At 44.6% G+C, this 19,569-nt stretch overlaps 1 protein-coding gene across 3 annotated transcripts; it reads right to left on the bottom strand.

Moving 5' to 3' along the window:
• Nucleotides 1-6,255: 6,255 nt before the first annotated feature.
• On the bottom strand, nt 6,256-19,328 carry gata2a (GATA binding protein 2a). 3 transcript variants are annotated; one of them, XM_086291623.1, is made up of 6 exons: nt 18,899-19,328; nt 14,420-14,824; nt 13,077-13,652; nt 10,238-10,383; nt 8,151-8,276; nt 6,256-7,452 (listed from the first exon to the last, which is right to left on the bottom strand). In XM_086291623.1, the coding sequence occupies exons 2-6, from the start codon at nt 14,646-14,648 to the stop codon at nt 7,153-7,155; spliced, it is 1,377 nt and encodes a 458-aa protein (XP_086147749.1). In that variant the 5' UTR covers nt 14,649-14,824; nt 18,899-19,328; the 3' UTR covers nt 6,256-7,152. The 3 variants fall into 3 exon arrangements, with proteins under 3 accessions (XP_086147749.1, XP_086147748.1, XP_086147751.1); XM_086291622.1 differs by lacking the exon at nt 18,899-19,328 and adding an exon at nt 15,060-15,153; XM_086291625.1 differs by lacking the exons at nt 14,420-14,824; nt 18,899-19,328 and adding an exon at nt 13,758-14,055.
• Between the last annotated feature and the right edge of the window lie 241 nt (nt 19,329-19,569).

Raw genomic sequence — 19,569 nt, 5'->3', positions numbered from 1 at the left:
TTTGACTCATCGTGCTTTCACCGCTGTGTCTTTCTTTCCGACAAATATGACAGATGCATATCAAGCTGTGCAGTCTGCTCAGGGGAGATAAGGACCAGTTAGGTGCTGGGGTTGCAACATCCCACTGAGCCAATGAGTGAGCACAACACCTTTCTCATACCGATCGTCAACAGATAGGCCTGCAGTGCATGTGTGAGTGTGCGCACGTATGATGCCTCTGATAATTCCTGTCTCCACTGAATTCTGGCATCGGCAGTGTTATGGTTCCAGGTCTGCGCACATCTCCTGTTCTGAAACTTGTTTGAAGTGAAACAGAAGTTGTGTAAGCAGATTTGTCTGTCCAGTACACAAAAGTTAAGGTTTCTTGTTGTAAAGAAGTTCAAGGCTGTAGTCTTACTGACCTTACTTATTTGCTGCTTTTGTTTTGGTTTTATTTTTTGTTTTCTTAGTGCCAATTCACAATGACAGTCTTCTCAATGTGCTTTATAAAGTAAGGTAGATTCCCTTGAATATTAAAGAGAGAACTGCTGCTTGGTGACGTGGCAGTGGTGAAGAGAAAGAACTCCAGCAGACACCAGGTTCAACGAGGGCAGCCATCTCTCACAGCTACATAGAAGATGAAGGGAAAGCAAAAAGAAAAGTGCAAAGCATAGAGTAAAAACATGCTATGGAAGAGACAAGACAAGAGTAAGTCATGGATAAATATAGTGACTGCAAAAACGGGTTTGTGATATCTAAATGTTCAAATCTGTCTAGAAACCAAAAGGTTTTCTTCTTTTATCTCTGGTTTGGATCTAAGAGCAGTCGTCATGCAGTTTTTCCTATTAAAAATAACACTCTGACCTCTCTCATTGATCACATTGTGCCTTTTTTAAAAATTAGTTTTTGCTGAATAAAAATGTCCTGTATATGTTACCGTGTCTTCTTATCTGTATTAACAAAGTCAGAGACACAACAAGATCTTTTCCTGGAGATAAACAGATAAATGTTGTCTAGGAATGCGCACACCCGATGTAGTGTTTTCCGCATGAGCGACTGGACTCGCAAGACCGAAATGAGATCTGGATCCTGTGAAATTTAGCAGCAAGGTTTCTCTGGTGTACCAGCGCATTTATGCAAACTTGATTCGTGCTTTCAGTGGAAGCAGGTAATCTGGGAGAACCTGAATACCTCAGTGCATTAGGGGTAGCCATGCTTTGTTGCAAGGACAAGTTGGTCCATGAGAATTAAGGAGGCTTGAAATTAAATTCAGGGCAGCCACAGAGCAGCTCTGTCACTTAATCCACCTCACAAGCAACTATCGTTGGTCTACAATAGCGACTTGAACAGCTTGGGAGTCTGAGCTTGGCACATCAGGTCTCTGTGGGCTTCTACTGTCCTCCTGTTCTCTGTCTGGTCATCATTTTCCAGTGGGAGTGTCCAGAGGATCCATCCAGGGGTAGGCACCTGGGTCCTATCCGTTCATTCCTGGCTTTGTTCCAGGATGCCCTCAACTCCCCCACTCGAAGCTTTCTCCAGTTACCTGTGAATGAAAGCGAGAGGAGCGGGACCGGGGCTGGGAATGGTGTGGGACATTATATGGGTGCGGAAGAGGATGGCAGGTCCAGACGCCCACTCCCCTGAGCCCTCCGAGGTATTTGTACTGTACTTGCCCACCAGTTTGTCAATGGGAGCCTGCAGATGAATGGGCTCATTTGTCCTCAGACAGTGGGGATGAATTTTGCCTGTTGGAGCAGGTGAGCAGGAGGGCCTTAGTGCAGCATAACACAGCATGAATGAGAACGTGAACACTACCTGTCCCAGGTGAACATCCTGAATGCTCCCTGTCCCAGGTGTGAGGAGGCTGACCTCGTTTTTCAGGGTGAGCTGAGGGAAGGGTGCTCTGCATGTCCACACCCTGCTTCCGACATGGACTTCTCAGCAGGTTACAGACAAATTACAAACAAAGGATGAACGCATCGGTGCAAAAGAGTTCAGCAGTTGGATGACTGATGCTAATTTATTAAGGTCTCAGGCTGAATCGCAACAAACTTCCTGTGGTTAGGAGAGCTGGAAGGTGTAGGAATTTTGTATCCGCTGTGTTTTAGCATGGAAGCGACTCCCCCAGAGTAGGACAAATAATCATTGTGGAGTACGATGTGGGAAGTGGAAAAGAACTATAACTGAATGCATAATTCAGAAACGTCTTTCAGTATTAGAGCACCACTCCCAGAAACCTTTTCGTTAACCACAAACTATGACAGTAAGGTGGGTTTTATTTCCCTCTTTCACTTTTCAAGTTTCATATTAACAAGCTATCCAAACTTACTGATGCTGACCAAATAAATCACGAAATAGTCTCCTGGGGTTAAAACATTTTACCTTTTTATTTACACACTTGTTTTTTCTTTAACTCTTATACTGTAAGGCCTATTTGAGGTGATTCAAATGATGTAACATGATCTTGGGTAATCAAGAAATATATATTACATATAGAAGAGTTGTGTGGTTGGCTCTCATGCCCTGATATAGTTTGTGGGACAAAATCGTCCCGACCTCAAAAAATTCAGCAAATAGTGAACATTTTTCTAAAGTCAGTGGCAGAGTGATTTTTAGCATTAAGTACTCATACCACAAACGCTGCCCTGAAGCATGAAACTTTGCACAGAATTACTCTTAAATACTGTACAACCACGCATCCCTTGTAATCAATCTCTTTTTTCGCTGTCTCTGTCAGACCTCTGTGGTCTTAATTGGTCTTAATAGTACAACAGAAGTATTTCCTGTTTGAACTTCTCGCTTCCTGTTTTTCTTTTTTTTCAGTGCTTTGAAAAAGCTGTGTCCTCAGTCAAGCTTGGTATGCAGCTGTCACTAGCTGGTGGCCTTTCAGTGCTCAGCGCGAAGGGGAAGAAAATAAAGTGTCAAGGGCCGTGAAGGTCATAAAAAAGTGAAAGATTACCCAAGATCAAAACACTTCTTCTGAATAATTTTCGACACATGGAGAGATCATTGGTGAGATTTGGTGTTCTAGCGGGTCAGGATGCGGTAGTTTCCTGTCAGCAGAGGTCATCGCAGATAATCTCCTGTCAGCTCTGGATCGCTCTCTGAGTGACAGCTATGACTGTCAGAGCCCCGCTCATCACATCATTGCTACGTGCTATACTTGATTAATCTTAGAAGAGTTGCTCGAGTGACAAATGGTGTGTATCAGTAGAGGTTTCCATGAATAGTGTTCACCAGGTGCTTTACTGAACATACACACCTTTTTCCTGTCAGGCTCAGTCAGACGGGTATTTCTATGAATTTCTCTTGATCCGTGAAAAGAGGAAGTTCACGTGTCGGCCTCTTTATATAGCTCAAACGCTAACTTGGTAACCATTACAGTTCAAACAGCTAAAAGCTCAGTTAATGCTTCATCATAGCATGACTTAAGTTCTGTTTTTGACTCCACAAATGAACTACTTGGGGAACTTTATAGCGACCCAAGGCATGAATAAATGCCCTGTGTTTGTATTATCTAAATACTGTCCTGACTAGCAGTCTTAATATCCTTATAGGGGTCTGAGGAAGGAGGGATGCTTTTTTAGCTAGGCCCAGGCAAAGGTCAACCCCCATTGCAACACACACACATTGGGAGACCTGCATTTGAACTGCACTGCACTTCCTTTCATCTTCTACGTCTCTCTCTCCCTAACTCAACTTTGCGAGGGGATGGTCGGGATACCTTTTGATTCCGCTAATTCAATTTGATGGAAAAACAAATACGCTGGAGGAGTGGGAGACAAGAAGAAAGTGGGAGTAGTAGGGGGATGGAGTGGGGGGAAAATGAAGAGATGGTTAGTTATATGCGAGCGCAGGGGGGGAATGAGTGGTGGTGGGGATGGTGGCGAGGGAGGTTGAGTACAAGCGGAAGAGCGGAGGGGAGAAGGAGAAGGAGGCAGGGAGTCGAGATGAGTTGAAACATCCAGTTCCAGGTTGAAGTCGTAAACCTCTCGGTGCTCTGATCTAGGTGGCCACCATGTTCAACCCCGCCAACGCATCTGAGATCTCTCCTCTTCATCTCCTCTATGGAATGCCACTCTGATAGGGAAGATAAGTAACATCCTATTTTACAGCTTTTTTTTTTTTCTTTTTTGTGTCACATAACTCAGGATGTGAGTTAGAAGGAGATGTCTTCTTCAATGTAGCTGTTGGTTTGGTGAGACCTAGTGAGTAAAAAGGATACAAAACCCTCTTGTTGCAGAAACTGAATCAATTTAATGGGGTAGAAAATTGAGCAGGAGTGGCACACGCAGACACCGAAATACTTCACCCAGAAGTCATTTCATGTGCAAGCGTGCGTGCCTTGTGCCCGCTACCTAATGCTACCTAACCCTTGTGAGGCATGTGAGTTAAAATGTAGGCCTGCTTCCTACAAATATGCACACCAGGTTTATGATGCTTGGTCACACACCACACCAACCTTGTATGCATGTGCACTTGCATGTTCATGTCTGCATATGTGCTTGCGAGCTGCTGGCCTGGCAGACTCTGGTATTATTTTTGGGAGAGCTTCTCCTTCCCTCTGGAGGGCCTCATTGAGGAGAGCTGGCTCTCTCCGTCTCCCTCTCTCAGTCCGGGAGTCTGGCCAAGCCCGGCCGAGCAGGCTCGCTGACTATAGCGGTGCACAACTCGCTGGACTCGTGGCCCGTGCGAGGCCCAGCTCCAAAAACACTGTGCTACACACAGATGCTAGGCTGCTTGCTGGCAGTGGAGCGTTACGTTTTCACTTACGTTCAGCAAGTGGATCAAGATGATCCCACCCCCTCAGTGAAAACAGACATTCACATGCAGTCCTTCAGTGCTGTGTTCATGCATGTCGAGCCAGTCAGTGTTGGGAGTTTGCTACAATGTAGCATAAGCTAACCACAGAGCCTTCCAGCTTCACTGGATAGCAACATGCCCTCTATATGTAAAGCCTGGATAAATATTATTTTCAATGTGAACGGATCAAGACTCTGGGAAACCCCAGCAGATCAACCTCTGCAGCAGTCCAGCAGATGTGAGGAGGGTGGAGGGTTCAGGGAGGGGTAGTTGTCTGATTTCACCGTAGACCGTTTAATCGGATGGTTTGTGCTGTGGGTGTGTGAGGGCACGCTGAACTCAGCGATGATGACCTCAAATTGGCCCTAATCGAGCAGACTCATTAGCGGCTGGCTCTGTTCAAAGTTTCTCCAGCCCCGTTATTTTACTGTAATCGTCCAAATGGGAGGGAAGAAGCAGAACGACAAGCGCGGAGGGAAGAATAGAAGACAAACAGAAAATAATGAGAGAGCACGAAGAGGGAGAGTGAAAAAAAGATAAACAAAAGAGAAAGAAAAAGAGGAGGAGATGAGGGAGAAACAGAGCTGACGCCTGCTTCCTGGCAGCCTCAGCTGCGAGCACATCTGTGTGCGAAGGGTTCAAGCAGACCCCCATGTGTTTGCTCAGGTCGCCTGATTGCCTTTCCTTCCTCTTCTCTCTCCCACTAAAGACCCACTGTCCTTCCTCTCACTCCAATCACCCTGGCCGAGGCAGAGAGAGAGAGGGCTACTCCGACAGACGCGGGGAGCAAGAGCAGCTCCTGCTGAACTGAACTCATGACTCAGTATTTTTCACATGCAAATTCATCAAGAATTTGGCTGTTAGAGATTTTTTTTTTAAAGTAAAGAAGAAGGAGACCTTGCATGTATTACTTGGTTAAATTAGGTGTGAATTAGGGTTTGCATTTGTGTGAGAGCATGTGGGTCTGTGCATATGTATGACTGTATGACTTGGGAGCCCTTGGTTGGAGCCTGCTGTCTGGGTACAATGGTCCAGCCCGGGGCTTTAACTCCACAAAGAGGCCTTTTCTTAACAACGAGCCATCACAGATAGAGGAGGAGCCTGACCAAAGCATTACCACGCTTAAGGGATCACAGAGCTTCCCTTGATACATCTGATATCACTTATGATTTTAATAATCAAGTAGTCTTCATTAAAAGGACCGTTCAGGCCATAATGTGTGTGCACATTACTGTGAAAACACTTCAGACACATGATGTGTTCTATCAAAGAGGTACATTATCAAACCTTAAACAAACAGAATCACAATGAGAAATCCACCAACATAGCAGGAGTAGTTTAAAAACAAACTGGGCTCAGGTTGTTGGGTTTTTTTAAAGGCAAGGAGTGGTCACGCTGTTTTTCTTCTCTTTACTGCCCTTTGTCAGTTGGAATGTGTGCAGCGTATAAGGATAGAGACAGATCTTACCTCAGTATTAAACTTTATTTCCTTTTCTGTGTGAGATGGAAAAATGATAAAAACGTACAGCTCAGGGACTTTTTCATCTAAGACAGGTCAGTGTTTTCTTTACATAATAACCACAAAATTAAAATCAGACGTTTTCCTTGTGTTGGACAAAAGCTTAAAGAGTGAAAATAAATTATCGTAGCAATAATTATAACAATATAACAACAATAATAGCAATTAAGCATTTATAAACACTCTATTTACTGCGTTTTTTTTGTTTGTTTGTTTGCTTTGTTTTCATAAAACTCTGTTATCAAAAACAGGTGGTGTGTACAATCCAGCATGTTAGAGGGGCACTGGTTTTGGGGTGTACTGTTGGTTGGATCTGACTGGTCAGGAACAGGGGCGCATGACTTCTGCGGCAGTCTGTTTAGCCAGTCTGAAGACTTCCAGCACTGAGGAGCAGTCGTGAACGACAGCCTGGGGATGGACAGGGCGCGTGTGTCTCAGTATATAATGAGATGGTCGTGAGGTGAAAACAGCGGTTCTTTTTAAGCCCTCTCATGAGTTTCCTGTTGCAGGATCAAGGAGAGGTGGGTACCAAAGTGACTTAGTAAAAAATAAGCAAAAAAAGAATGACAAACATCTCCAATCCTGCTATCCCCTGTCACCCAAGGACTAACGAACCCCTCCTCACATTAGCTCTTTACAGAGTCCACTTAAGTCTCGCTCTCCGCAGCGGCTCATCAGTGAAGTCAGCCGTGACGCAGCCATAAGTCATCAAGTCCGACTGAAAGTCTTTTCCCTACAACCACTGTACACGAAACAAGGCTGCTCAGCTGTCGTGACTCGGGAGGCCATTTAGTGTTTATGGCGATGTGATGACTCCTACAGGCGAGGGGGGCTCTGGGTCTGAAAAGGCCTCAGTGAGGCTCAGCCCAGACCGGCGAGCGATTGGAGTGGTGGGGGTGACCGAATGAAGGGTGAATGGGCGTGGGCGTTGGCAGCATGTGTCCCGAGTGGCTGAAGGGGGGCAGGTGACCCATGTGGGTCATGTGACTGGCGAGGCCAGGCGCACCACCAAAGGGAGAGGCCTTGTCCTGCATGCATTTGGAGAGCTCGTCAAAGCCGTCCCCTGATCGTTTGTTCCTCTTGGACTTGCTGGACATCTTGCGGTTGCGTGTCTGGATGCCTTCTTTCTTCATGGTCAGAGGTCTGTTGACCTGTGAAGAGCAGAAGAGCGGCACATTAGCTCAGGCGTGGCGAACAAAAGCACCACTGACAGTGTGAATACAGCATTGTAGACATTTAGGTTTAGGTTACTGTCACAGCTCCTTTACAGCCTCTTTATTTTAAATCTTAGCAGAAATATGTCACATGTTGCATGTTTACTGTTTTTTTACTATCCCAATAGCCTTTTATGAATAACCTCAGCGTTATTCATAAAAGGCTATAAATAATGAGCAGCTGTTTTGCATATATAGCTCCATTATAAAGCGAGTCAGGGGCGTGTGGGTTTTTTTAATCTTTTGTTTAATTGTCCAAACCAAACAGAACCACAGTGCTCATTAATGAATACACCGGGATGAGGACCAGGCTGGGCTCTGAAAGGAGCAGCCAGCAGACAAATCCTCATCAGTGTAACCGACGCCGTTACACTGAATGACAGTCCCACCCGGCAGCCTCTCTGGGGAGTAACGCCCCCCATTGAAACAACGATGGTTTAATAAAAAAGCCGCCCGGTGGGTTCTGCTCGACAGTGTGAGCAGGCTTTGCCTCCCCACTCTCACTTTCTGTGCTCCTAAATCGATACGAGCTGTCCGCCCACTTAACCAGTTAAGGACCAGCAGCCCTCCCCTCCTCCTTCCATTCCAAACCCCACACTCATTTTTCTCCCCCCCCCCCTCCCGAAGCTACTTACATTGTGCAGTTTAAAGTAAAGGCCGCAGGCGTTGCACACCGGATCTCCGTTCCCGTTGCGCCTCCAAAGGGTGGTGGTGGTGGTCTGGCAGTTTGCACAGCAGGTGCCTGCACGTCTAGCAGCGGACTGAAGGAAGCAGGAAAAATGCATCATAAATACTAAACTCGGTCACTTGTGGAAGGGAGGTCAGCGCAGGCGCATCACAGTAGATTTCGTCTGAACCATTAGCAGCAGCAGAAGCATCATTTAGATTAAAATAAAGCCGTAACACTGATACCTTATCCCAGAAAATGTGCGACACGACGGGAAAGTTAACGGGAGGTTTTTCTTAAACTTCTTAAACGGCGGCACGTGAGGTCCCATCTCTGACCGCACAAATATGTGCAGACAAACATCAAAAGAAGCGACGCACAGACTGGAGAAATTACTTAACTTCTCTATTGAATCAATTGGATGTATGTCGCCCGCTACAACTATGATCAAATTTTGTAATTTGTGCAATAAGACATGGAGCCATTTTTTTCTTTCTCCCCCCCTGCATACGTCTCTCACGCTACTCTACAGGCCCGCTAGTAATTTTATTTAATGATAAGTATCCTATTAATGGAGGTCCTGCGTAAACTCTGCATTTTATCACGATCCAAGAAAAAAAAATGGGCTGCGAGTCGTGTGAGACACGGTGTCCTGTCTGACAATATGCCGCCGTGCCCATTACGGATCGATTTTCCACACATAATAAAAAGCATTAGCTTCACATGCAAGGAGCCTCCGGTTCCGTGCCGTGCGTGCAGCATCCAGGTTAGTCTTTTAATTCATTTCAGGTGGAGTCGTTGCTGTTTACCTGGCGAGTAGCAGCAGCAACAACAACCCAGGTCATTTTCATATGAGGTAAAATATAAATGCATCATAATTTAAATTTAAAAAATGCAAAGCGACTGTGCGTTAAGCCTAGCACTGCCCACCGATAATGACAAACAAGAGAACAACATAAATCCATTTATTTTCCAGTCCCCGCCCCTCGCGGTCTGTCTCTTCACACATAAGCGGCTCCTCCAGTGTTGTGATAATCTCTTTATAGTATATGTCAGTCTAGCCATAGAGAATGCAGAGCGCTGGTTGAAGGCGGAAACAGCCGGGAGCCTGACTTCCTTATCTGGGCCGGCCAGATATCCGGATAGGAAACAACTGGATGCCCCTTTGAACACAACTCTGAAAAACACTTGAGCTGAAAATGCAAAAGCTACAGCCACATGGGCCGACCCAGTGGAAAATGTAATGGACTTTTTTTCTCTTTTACGAATAGGAACGACGTGGAAATCGTCAAGAAACAACACGAAAAACGATCATTTCAAAAACGAGTTTTAGTATTTCAGAAAAAAAAAATGCGGTGGAATTTTTCGAATTTAGCAGAAAGTGTTAATGAAGACCATCAGAGCCATCATAATGAGGTTGTGTGAACGAAGTCAAAGGTTACGCAGCTCAAAACAATTTATTAGTTTAGACCTTATTTTTTTAATACCTTAATTAATATAAATCGGCACATTATTATTATTATTAGTAGTATTATTATTATTAGTATTATTATTATTATGCAATTTGATTACAAATTATATCTATAAAATATTTTAACAAAATATATATAAAGCATACTAGATAGATAGATAGATAGATAGATAGATAGATAGATAGATAGATAGATAGATAGATAGATAGCCCCGTTTTTAGCAGGTTTATTGTGAATAAAGACTGAGCAGCTCTGCAACATGGCACAGCCACCACAGGATTCCTCTCTGTCATTGCTGCCTTTCATTTACTCAAGCATGGTGTTAACTAAAGCAGCATGGGCATTGGTATCAGTAACAGTATCAGAAGTACCAGCAATAATGATAGCAGGAACAATGGCAATAGTAGCAGTATTGTAACAGGCCATGAAGGCGGATCATCGGGGGGTGAGAGGGACAAACAATTCCAGGAAGATCATAGGGAAAATATAACTTTCCTGGAATTGTGCTGCCGGCATCTGCTTTGTGCTCATATTTGGGTGCCTTCTCTCAGAGTGAGGGGATGGAGCGAGATGTAGGACTCACCAGTCTCCGTTTGGGCTTGATAAGTGGTCGGTTCTGGCCGTTCATCTTGTGGTACAGTCCGCAGGCGTTGCACAGGTAGTGGCCGGTACCGTCCCGCCGCCACAGCGGGGTGGACGTAGCACCACAGTTTACACATTCACGGCCCTCTGCATATAGTTCAAGAGGAGGAGACAAAAGGAAATTTTATATAATTAAAAAGTTCCCCCCTCTTTGTGGAGCAGCATATAGCAGCTGTGTAGCACAACCTGGTCAGGTAGTTATAGTAGAGTGGTGCATGACCTCAGATGGCCTTGTAATATGAAGTCAAAAATTGGGGTAGTGACAAACATCCATATCAGTGTGCAGGTGTACCAAGTGTGCACGGCTGCCCAGGACACAGACACCTCTATGTAAATTGATCTGGAGTGGGGAGGCCACAGACAGCCAGAACATGTCCAGAGGTGTCCAACAAGAAGAGTAAGACACACCATCAAATTAAGCCTACATTATTGATCAGCTTAGTGGGCACCCACGAGAGGAAAGTAAGTGTGTGTAGGTGGTATTAAATGTGTCGGAAAGTGTTTGATGAGAAGCTTGCGTGCTGGTTGGTGTCAGAAACAGCAGTGAGACAGCATTGTATCAGCACAAGTTGTAATATAGTTTCTATCATTCTTGGTGACTGGATCAATAGTCAGTGTCCTGTGTGTGCGCATTCTCTTCTGTACAAGCTGCTTAAAGAAAAACTATTCCCACAAGTTTTTCTTCCCCCGTTCAGGTTTGACTTCAAACAGCCTGTTGCTAAACCAAAGCTCATTTAATTCAGGTGTTCCCCTCTCCCTAGAGCATCACCTCATTATTTCTGTTATAATGCCAGCGACACCCAAAGTCCCACCCTTGCACCACAATAGGACCTGACCTGAGCAAAAAGGAAAAAAAAGGCTGGGTTCCTTTTGAAATGCATTTCTTGTGTTTTCGTACCTCCCTTCTCTTCCCCTTAAAGAATTTCACAAGTCAAGCGACCACACACAAGCAGTCTCATTAATATGTTTTACATATTCGCCCACAATGACTTACAACTTTTTGCCTTGCACAATGCTCAGTGTTGAAATACGAAAAACAAATGGGAAGGCGAAACAGCTCCGTGCATAAGGTGAGCTGCACGAGGGGAAGGAGCTGTGGGTTTGAGGGCCAGTTCAACAGGAAGCCGTACCGTGAGGTATTCGTGCTGACAGAGAAAATGTCATTGTGGCATTTTGTCCAACAATCAATCACAATTACTGGCACTGGACATTGACTTTGATAGATAAGAGCCTTTTTTTTCTTTTTCTAACGTCGTGGCAGATATGTTTGTGTTGCTGATTCAGGCACAGTCTGGTCAGGCTCTTTTAAATGTCACAGTATAACATTTCTCCACCACAACAGCTCATATTCGCTCAGTATTATCAGGCACCGAGCATTCCCCAGGTGTGTTAAAAAGCACGGCGACAAAGGATGACAATGCAGATAATTGCAAAGCTACATTTGGAACAATTTGTTAACACACTGCATTTTTTGTTATTTCACGTCCATTCTTTCTTTTGTCCAGTAACTCAGTGCACCACAGCTGGAACAATGTAGGGAAATTACACACTCATTAAGCAGGCTGAGTTGTTTTTTCAAATGTCTGCCCATTAGTGTCAGGCATAAAGTCTAAGTATCCCCCCCTTAAATTTGACTCCCAGCACATGCAGCATATTGAATCAAAATCCTGTCCAGACAGTCAGAAAATATGCTGCTTTATTATGAACATTTTAATGTCTTTAAAATTAAGGGGAAATGGGAAACTGCTTGAGTCCTTTTTTAAAAATCCATGGTTGCTCATTGCACCAGAATGCACTCTCATCTTCACGGAGAATCAGATCTGCTGTGAACTTGCTCGCCCCTCCACTTCATGTCAGCACAGCGGGCCAAGGCCGTGCTTAAAAACACAAACAGCAGGGCTCTGTCGCCTGTGCTTTGTTAGTGCTGGGGAGAGCGGTGGGCGGGGTGGAGGTCGTGATTTGTTCACTTGGAGGTATACAGGATATGGCAGGAGCCAGGGCGTCGTGACTCCCTCGTTTTTTAAGCGCAATAAAGGCCACGTTTAAAAGAAAACAAGCCTGTGGCACGAACATGTACCTGCCTGAGCACCGTTGATGGTGTGGCGTCTGAATGTAAAGTTAGTGTGTAAAAAAATGTCAGTGTTGGACTTTTTTCTCTCTGCTCAAAAAGCGGCTAAATTATTTCACTTATTTTTAAAAACATATACTTAACCAGTTTATATGCATCGTTTAGTTGTTATTTATATGTAAAAACATATACATATGAATAACCAGTCAGTCCCAAAAATTATATAATCCCACTTTCGTTCTCTATTTTTTGCCTATTCGCCTCGATTACACTGACATTTTAAGAGAATGAATCACACAAGTATGAAAAAAAGTGTAATGGGTGAAATAAGACTTGACAGTGTCCGATGTGGAAATTATCGCTCTTTTTTCCGTATAAGCAACTCACTGGAGCAACAAGTCTGAGCCACGAAGTTTACATAATACAAGCATTAAGAAATTGATAAATGTAATTACACCTGTGAATAAATGAAAGAGAAAATAAAAGAATAAAATGATGCTCGCACCATAGTGGAAATACTAATATCACCTTTACGTGGAGACCAATGAAATATTCATCAACCGATGATTGGTTGTGTAAACTAACCTATATTGCGCAACGCTTCACCGCTCAGCTGAATAAACCATAACCATTTAATTAGGCCTTATCGATTTGATCTGCCATCTGATGAGAAAAAGGGGGGAGGGGGGCTCAAAACACACGTGAGACTCACCTGAGCTCGATCTGGCTTTGCTTTTGCATTTGGGCGTAAAGCTGGACGAGGACCCGCCGAGCAGGCTGCCGGGATGGAAGAGACTGCCGCCGTATTCGTGGGGTGTAGAGAGAGAGTAGGCCGGGTAGGTTGGGATAGGGTGATGCGTGGCTGGGGCCTGGCTGTTCATCGAGGCCAGGCCGCTGCGGAGCGGACTGCAGCTCTCCATTTTCATGCCGTCCGTCAGCGGCACTTGGTACTTTATCGACTCTTTCTCATCCATCCTGGTTGAGGTGGAGGTCGGAGAGGTAGGGCCGGGGTCCGGGGACACGTCTTTTGGAGGGGTAGGGGGGAAACTGTACAAGTGCGGGCTGGAATGCGACGCTGGAGTGAGCGAAGACACCGGAGCGGTGCCGGTGCTGCTACTACAGGGGTAGCCGGAGCCGGCGGGGTGAAGGCCGGGTTTGCTGAAGTGGCTGACCGCCCATGCGTTGTGGTGGTGTGCAGCAGACAGAGCTGCTTTACCGGGGTCCAGCCAGGGAATACCGGGGCTGTGGATGAGGTGTGGCCGGCAGACCTGGTTCCCAGTGAGGCGAGCTGAAAACCATAACAGTCTATTTAATATGGCTGTATTCTGCTTTAATTTCTCAGTAATTCACAAGTCTTATCATTAGTTTACAACTCAGTTAAAAAAAATCTTACCTGTTAAATTCCCTGAATTTCTCAAATCCGACATTTAGCTCCAGATGTAGATAAAATATTCGTAGTTGATTTTAAATAATAGATTTATTTTTTTTAAATCGAAATTAAGTAACCTCTCTACAAATAGTTTCCATTAAATGAAAGCAGCCGATATAGCATTATGAAAGCCTACAAAAGTGTTAAATAAACAGCGCTCCTTGTCTGGGCATTATCTTTTCGTCCGCAGCAGCTCTCGGACTAAAGGTTGTTATTAGTAAATTTGCGCTTTTTATTTTATATCCGGGAAGTGCCTCTCTCCCTCCAGAAACTCCTGCCCCAACAGAGAGGGGTTAAGTGACATACTTCCCTTTCCTCTTGCTGTCATTTGTTAGAAATTCCTTTTATGTTGGTGAATTGACCCAGGAAAGTCAAGAAGGACTTTTTCTAACTAATTGCTGCAGAGGCTTTTGTTGTTAGGCTGGCAATAAGCTTTTTTACACACAAAAATCATTAGCCTTTAATATCACACACACACACATTAAAATTATGGTATTATACGACTCTTTTAAAACATGGATCTATAAATGGATTTTTTTAAATACAATTTTATTTATATTGTATTTTCAGACATCTTATCTTATCTGGCCTCACACTTGGTGATCGTAAACTTGAGCGCATCTTACCGTGTGCTTGGCTGTAGGTGACCCTTGCTCGGGAGTTGGTGTAGTAGGGGTTCCCTTGAGAGTCCAAGTGGTTCAGAAACATATCAACCTCGTCCTGCGGCAGTAAAGGCGCCATGGGCTCCATGTAGTTGTGGCTCAGGCTGTGGTGGTGAGAGTCCGGGTGCTGACCGTTCAGCACAGCATGATGGTGCGCCATCCACCGAGACTGATCTGCCGCTGCGACCTCCATGTCTGAGCTGACAGTCTCTATTTTTTCCCCTCTCCCCTTGAATGCCTCTCTGTTTAGGCTTTATTTGCCTCCAAGTGGAAGTCGATTCCTCCTTAAAATATAGTTCCTGAACTGTGATTTACAGCAGAAATAGAATCCTTAAATAACTCGCTCTCCCTTCTTCTCCTCTGGGATACCTGCAAAGAGACGAAAGCAACATATTAGTTTAACGACACGTCTCTCCTTCCATGCAAAATCGAAGCACCCTTCGTTTTTTATCTAATTATAGCGGGTGACACGTAAAGTAAACTTTGCACAATTTAGGGTTCCTGCCATTACAAGTCGGAAAAAACAAGACATCGCTGTCTCCAAGTCGAAGCAACGCATCCTGTATCCGCATAAAGAAAACACTTAAATGTCTCCTCTGGATACCTGTTGCAGTTGTGATCAGCTGATGGTATACAGAGCCCTGGATGTGTAAACCTCTTGATCCTTGCAGTGCTCAGGCGCATTAATGAGATGTGGGGCAGACTGATGCGGCTGGCGCCAGTAAATTCCCATATCAAGCCATGGGGGGCGGGGCGTCGGTCTGGACCAATCATAGCGGGCACTGCCGCAATTGGCTAAATGCGTCCCTGCTCTCCTTCTTTCAATTTTCATTTTCCTGCACCGAAAAACTAAAAGACTTATCAATCAGCAGTGTAATTTCTCGGGGATCTTTTTTTTCGCTCATGAAGCTCAAACGAAATGAGCAATCGACCTCTGATAATCTGCCTTTTTAGCGACGGGCTGAAGACAGAGCCTAACAATGTGTGAAATTTACACCTTAATATATATGGCCCAGTGTTAGCTTTTTACAACGTACCCATGCAGGCGTAGCTCCCCTTGGTCTCTATAAACCCATTTACAAAATATTGTTAAACCTTTCGTTTTTTTAATACTCGTGGGTGATATTTAAAATTCGCACCCACTTGCGAATGTCTTTTGGTTTTATGCCACAGTTGACCGGTTAAAGCTGCATATCAATCCTTATTACTAGCAATAAGCGTAAGTATTTTGATTGTTGTCTTCCCCATGTAAATACAAAAAGCAATTTCAGCACCTCTTAAACCAACAGAGGAGGAGTCGATTTATGACCCCGAATTGCCCCCCTCCCATTGTTGGGAGCGCCTAATTGTCTTTAATTAGTAGCACGACATTCCTTTTGTGAAAACAGTGGTTTTTGTCTCGGGGGCAGAGCAATCAAAACATAGTTTGCATTTCTAATGACGCCCGTTGATAATTTGGCCAGACAAAAGGGGATAGGCGCAAGGCCTCACGTTGCACGTAGGGTACGAAAAGTCAGTGGGTGACAGTCAGAGCGTCTCCCGATGCGCTCATTCACAAACTGCCCACAAAAACAAAAATGAAACCTGGCGGGGTATTTAATCTTTAGACAAAAAGGGAAAAAATGCGTTTCTGTCCAATTATATTTTTTCTTGCATTTATTTCTTTGTTTATTGAAAGCGTGCGTAAAATGAGCAGCACATGCGCTGTTATTTGTGCGCAAGTAGATCTACGTGCACTGCCGCTGCGTTTGTGTGATTGACAAGGAGTAATTGGAAGGTGCCCTGAACAGACTGGCCGCCACGCCGACGCCGGGATCCAACGTCACAAAATCTAACTAGGAGCTGAGCAGTGTGGGTGGGGGCCTGCGGGGGGTTGCCGTGATGACACGGCACAGGTCATTTAGGCGATAATCACGTTTGATGTCATACCTGCGGTATAACTGCGCGCCTGTGTGTGTGTGTCAGTCATCAGTCATTAAATCTCGGGCATGTTGCCAGAGGCAGCGAGTTGATGAGCTCAGCCCTTTGAGCTTGTCAACTCCTAAAATCAACAAATTACAACATGTGTGGCAGCAGAGGGCCAGCGACTCCAATAACTGACATTCCAGTGGAAAAGAAGCCACAGTTGGCAGGTGGAGTGAAGTCTACCTTAATATGCTTATTAATTGTCAGTGACAAATATTGTGTTGTAATTTACACTGCATCAATCAACAATACTGCACCAATTACCCACAATTTAATGCCGCACAGTAATTGCTGTCACATGCTTGAACCCTAAGCAACAAGGACTCCCTCTGTTTGAGCGTCAGTGAGTATGCAGCAATGCTCTTGATCCTGTAGCCATCAGTGAAAGGACACTGCACACTGTGGCTCAGACTTGCCGGTCTGTGTTGCATTCTGGCTGTGTTAACCACTGGGAGAGTGAGTCAGGCTCAGGATAGCTGCTGTAGTATTCCCATTGTTGTTTGCATGTTTGCCAAATGGATTACTCAGCAGGATTTACCCCCTCTGTAATTTATACCTTCATTAATCCCATTTGTATCTTTGCTGGAACAAAAAGATGGGAGAGGGTGATGGAGGGTTAGTGGGAGAGGACGGGGGGTGGGGGAGTTGCTGTTGCCTTTTTCCCTCTGTCTTTCTCAAGGACACAGCAGTATTGTTTCACCCGGCGATGCCATCCAAAGAGCGGAGAACGCGTCCCCTCGCACAACGCCTCCTGAGCTGGGCGAGAACTGTGTGCAACAACTGTATCACCGTGCAGCCACAGTGGCTAATGAACAACAAGATTATCATTCCGATCCATGCTGTTATTAAATGGGATTGGCTTTATCTACCTGTTTGTTCCCATTGGGCACGGTCATCCATCATTATCCAGTGTAGGTGTGTGACTGTGTGCCCAACTATGTGTGTGTGTGTGTGTGTGTGTGTGTGTGTTTTGGGGGGATGGGGGTGTGAAGAGCCACTGTGGGGCTTGTGAAGATAAGCAGAGCCAGAGAGAAGAGAATGACAGAAACCAGCTGAAGCATTATTGTCCCCTTTACTCACGGCTAATTAGATCGAGCCAGGGCACTGGGTGGGTGGGGGGCTTTATAGACACAAGCACCCACCATATAACTGCTGAGAGAGGGAGCCTAAGAGCAGCACAGTCTCCCATTTAAGTCATTTTTGAATCAAAAATAATGACATTTCAGAAAAAGCGGGTAGGACATTAACATGGACTGCACACACTCAACAAAAAGTGATTACGGACCGCAAGGTGAACCTAGTTTTACAGTCAAAACCACTTATTGGAGCTATAAATACAAAAACAAAAAAAACACATTTGGACCTCTTACCATGTTTACTCACAACTCCATCTTCATGCCACTGTTCTTTGCTGTAATCATTTCAATTCAATTCACAGCTTTATTTAGACAGCCCCAAATCTTAACAACAGTTGCCTTTATATTGTAAGGGAGAGACCCCGTGGTAACGCAGAGCCTCCATGAGCAAACACTTGGTGACAGTGGGAAGGAAAAAACCCCTTTGTATAGTCACACACAATCACGCCATGCCTCTTAAATCATGCACACATAAAGCAGACCCAGCAGCACAGGTAAGAGAGGGTGGAAGAAAAAGAAAGGCACTCCTGCGTGCCTGCGGAGACGCACCAGCCCTCCCCCTGTCTCAGCTCCACCAGTGTAGTGATGTGATTGTTCCTTCTACTGATCAAAGAGGGTTACTCGAGTCATTATGCGTTTTAAAGCGTGACAATTGAATACCTTTGTCGTCACTAATATCTCGCTGATGATACACTAAACAATTTAGTTTCTTTTTTCTTTTCCTTTTTCGGGGCCAGAAGACCCTTCCCACGGCAACACGAAAAGTGAGCCACGTTAAAAAGGATTTATTGATTTATTTATTTATTTTAAGAAGCTATGGCACACATACATCCGTTTTGTTAACCCGGACTTAATCTTGAACTTTTTTGGTCGATCATTCGGGAAAAACAAGCGGTGCTGTAGAAATTAAAAGAAAAACAGCGCGCTTGCAGTGAATATGAATAATAATGACGAATAATAATATGAGTAATGAATGATAAAATACATTACAACGTATGACTGCATCAAACATATAATATCACTGTACCGCTTTAGAGATGTTGCGGAGGGTTATATTTGGCCTAATATCCAAATATCTGTGACAGTGGGGATGTATAATTATAAATAAAGAGTTCATAAAGAGTGCACGTGCGATCAGTGTACTTTATTCCTCGATAACCATGAAAATAATGCACAAGCAACCGTTTTTCTTTTTTTATGCTGAGCCTGTAGCAATTATTATTACCAGTACCTTACTTTGAATAGCCTCACATATAATTACAAAATATCAAATAAAAATAAAATAAAATCATAAATAATATTTTAAAGTTCAGATAGTTTAAAAACGCAGTAATTGGCTTACCTCCACCAGTCTTGAACAGCAGACAAAGTCAAACCGGAGAAAGTGGAACCATCTGATTCACTGCGCAGCTTCGCGTCTTCTCTGCCCTCCCCTCCTTCTCCTCTTCCTCCAAAAATAAATGATAACAATAATAATAACGGTGCAAAATGAACGACCAAACCGAAGAGGTGTCCAGATCTGCCCCGTTTTTATGATGCTGTCGAGACTAAATGGAAAACCCGGTGGCCTGATGGTCGCTGCTCTGTGTGCTGTGTCGTCACGGAGCGGAGAGCGGTGAGTGTCTGCAGTATCCCCCCTCTATTCTCGCTCTGTCCAAACCTCTGTGAATATGAGCATTAAAAAAAAATGAAGAAGAAAAAAAAACTTGTGTGCCTGTGTGAGAGGCTGCGGGCACACAGCAGCGTAATGGCACGTCAGCCAGCAGCCTGTCTTCCGGGTCCTGGTTAAATACAAAAAACTGGCAGCGGTACCTGTCCCCGAGAGGTTCTCAACATACTTTAGGATAGCTTGTGTCTCACGTGCTTTTCAGCATTTCATCCTTTTGTTTTTAAAATGTATATCAACGTTCCTCGAGGTCACTGTGAGCTCTGCCCTGACAGACTGATGTGCTGCTTACCTGAGCCTGTGGATTTAATATATGGTCTACATACATGCAGGGAAATAAAGAACTT

The sequence above is a fragment of the Aulonocara sp. 'chitande type north' Nkhata Bay genome, linkage group LG5 (assembly GCF_057382095.1).
Source record: "Aulonocara sp. 'chitande type north' Nkhata Bay isolate Kocher_YH1m ecotype deep benthic linkage group LG5, A_spYH_male_GT1.1, whole genome shotgun sequence".
Taxonomy (NCBI): Eukaryota; Metazoa; Chordata; class Actinopteri; order Cichliformes; family Cichlidae; genus Aulonocara; species Aulonocara sp. 'chitande type north' Nkhata Bay.
Note: the sequence above shows the minus strand (reverse complement) of the source record. Positions and strands in the feature narration are given on the sequence as shown.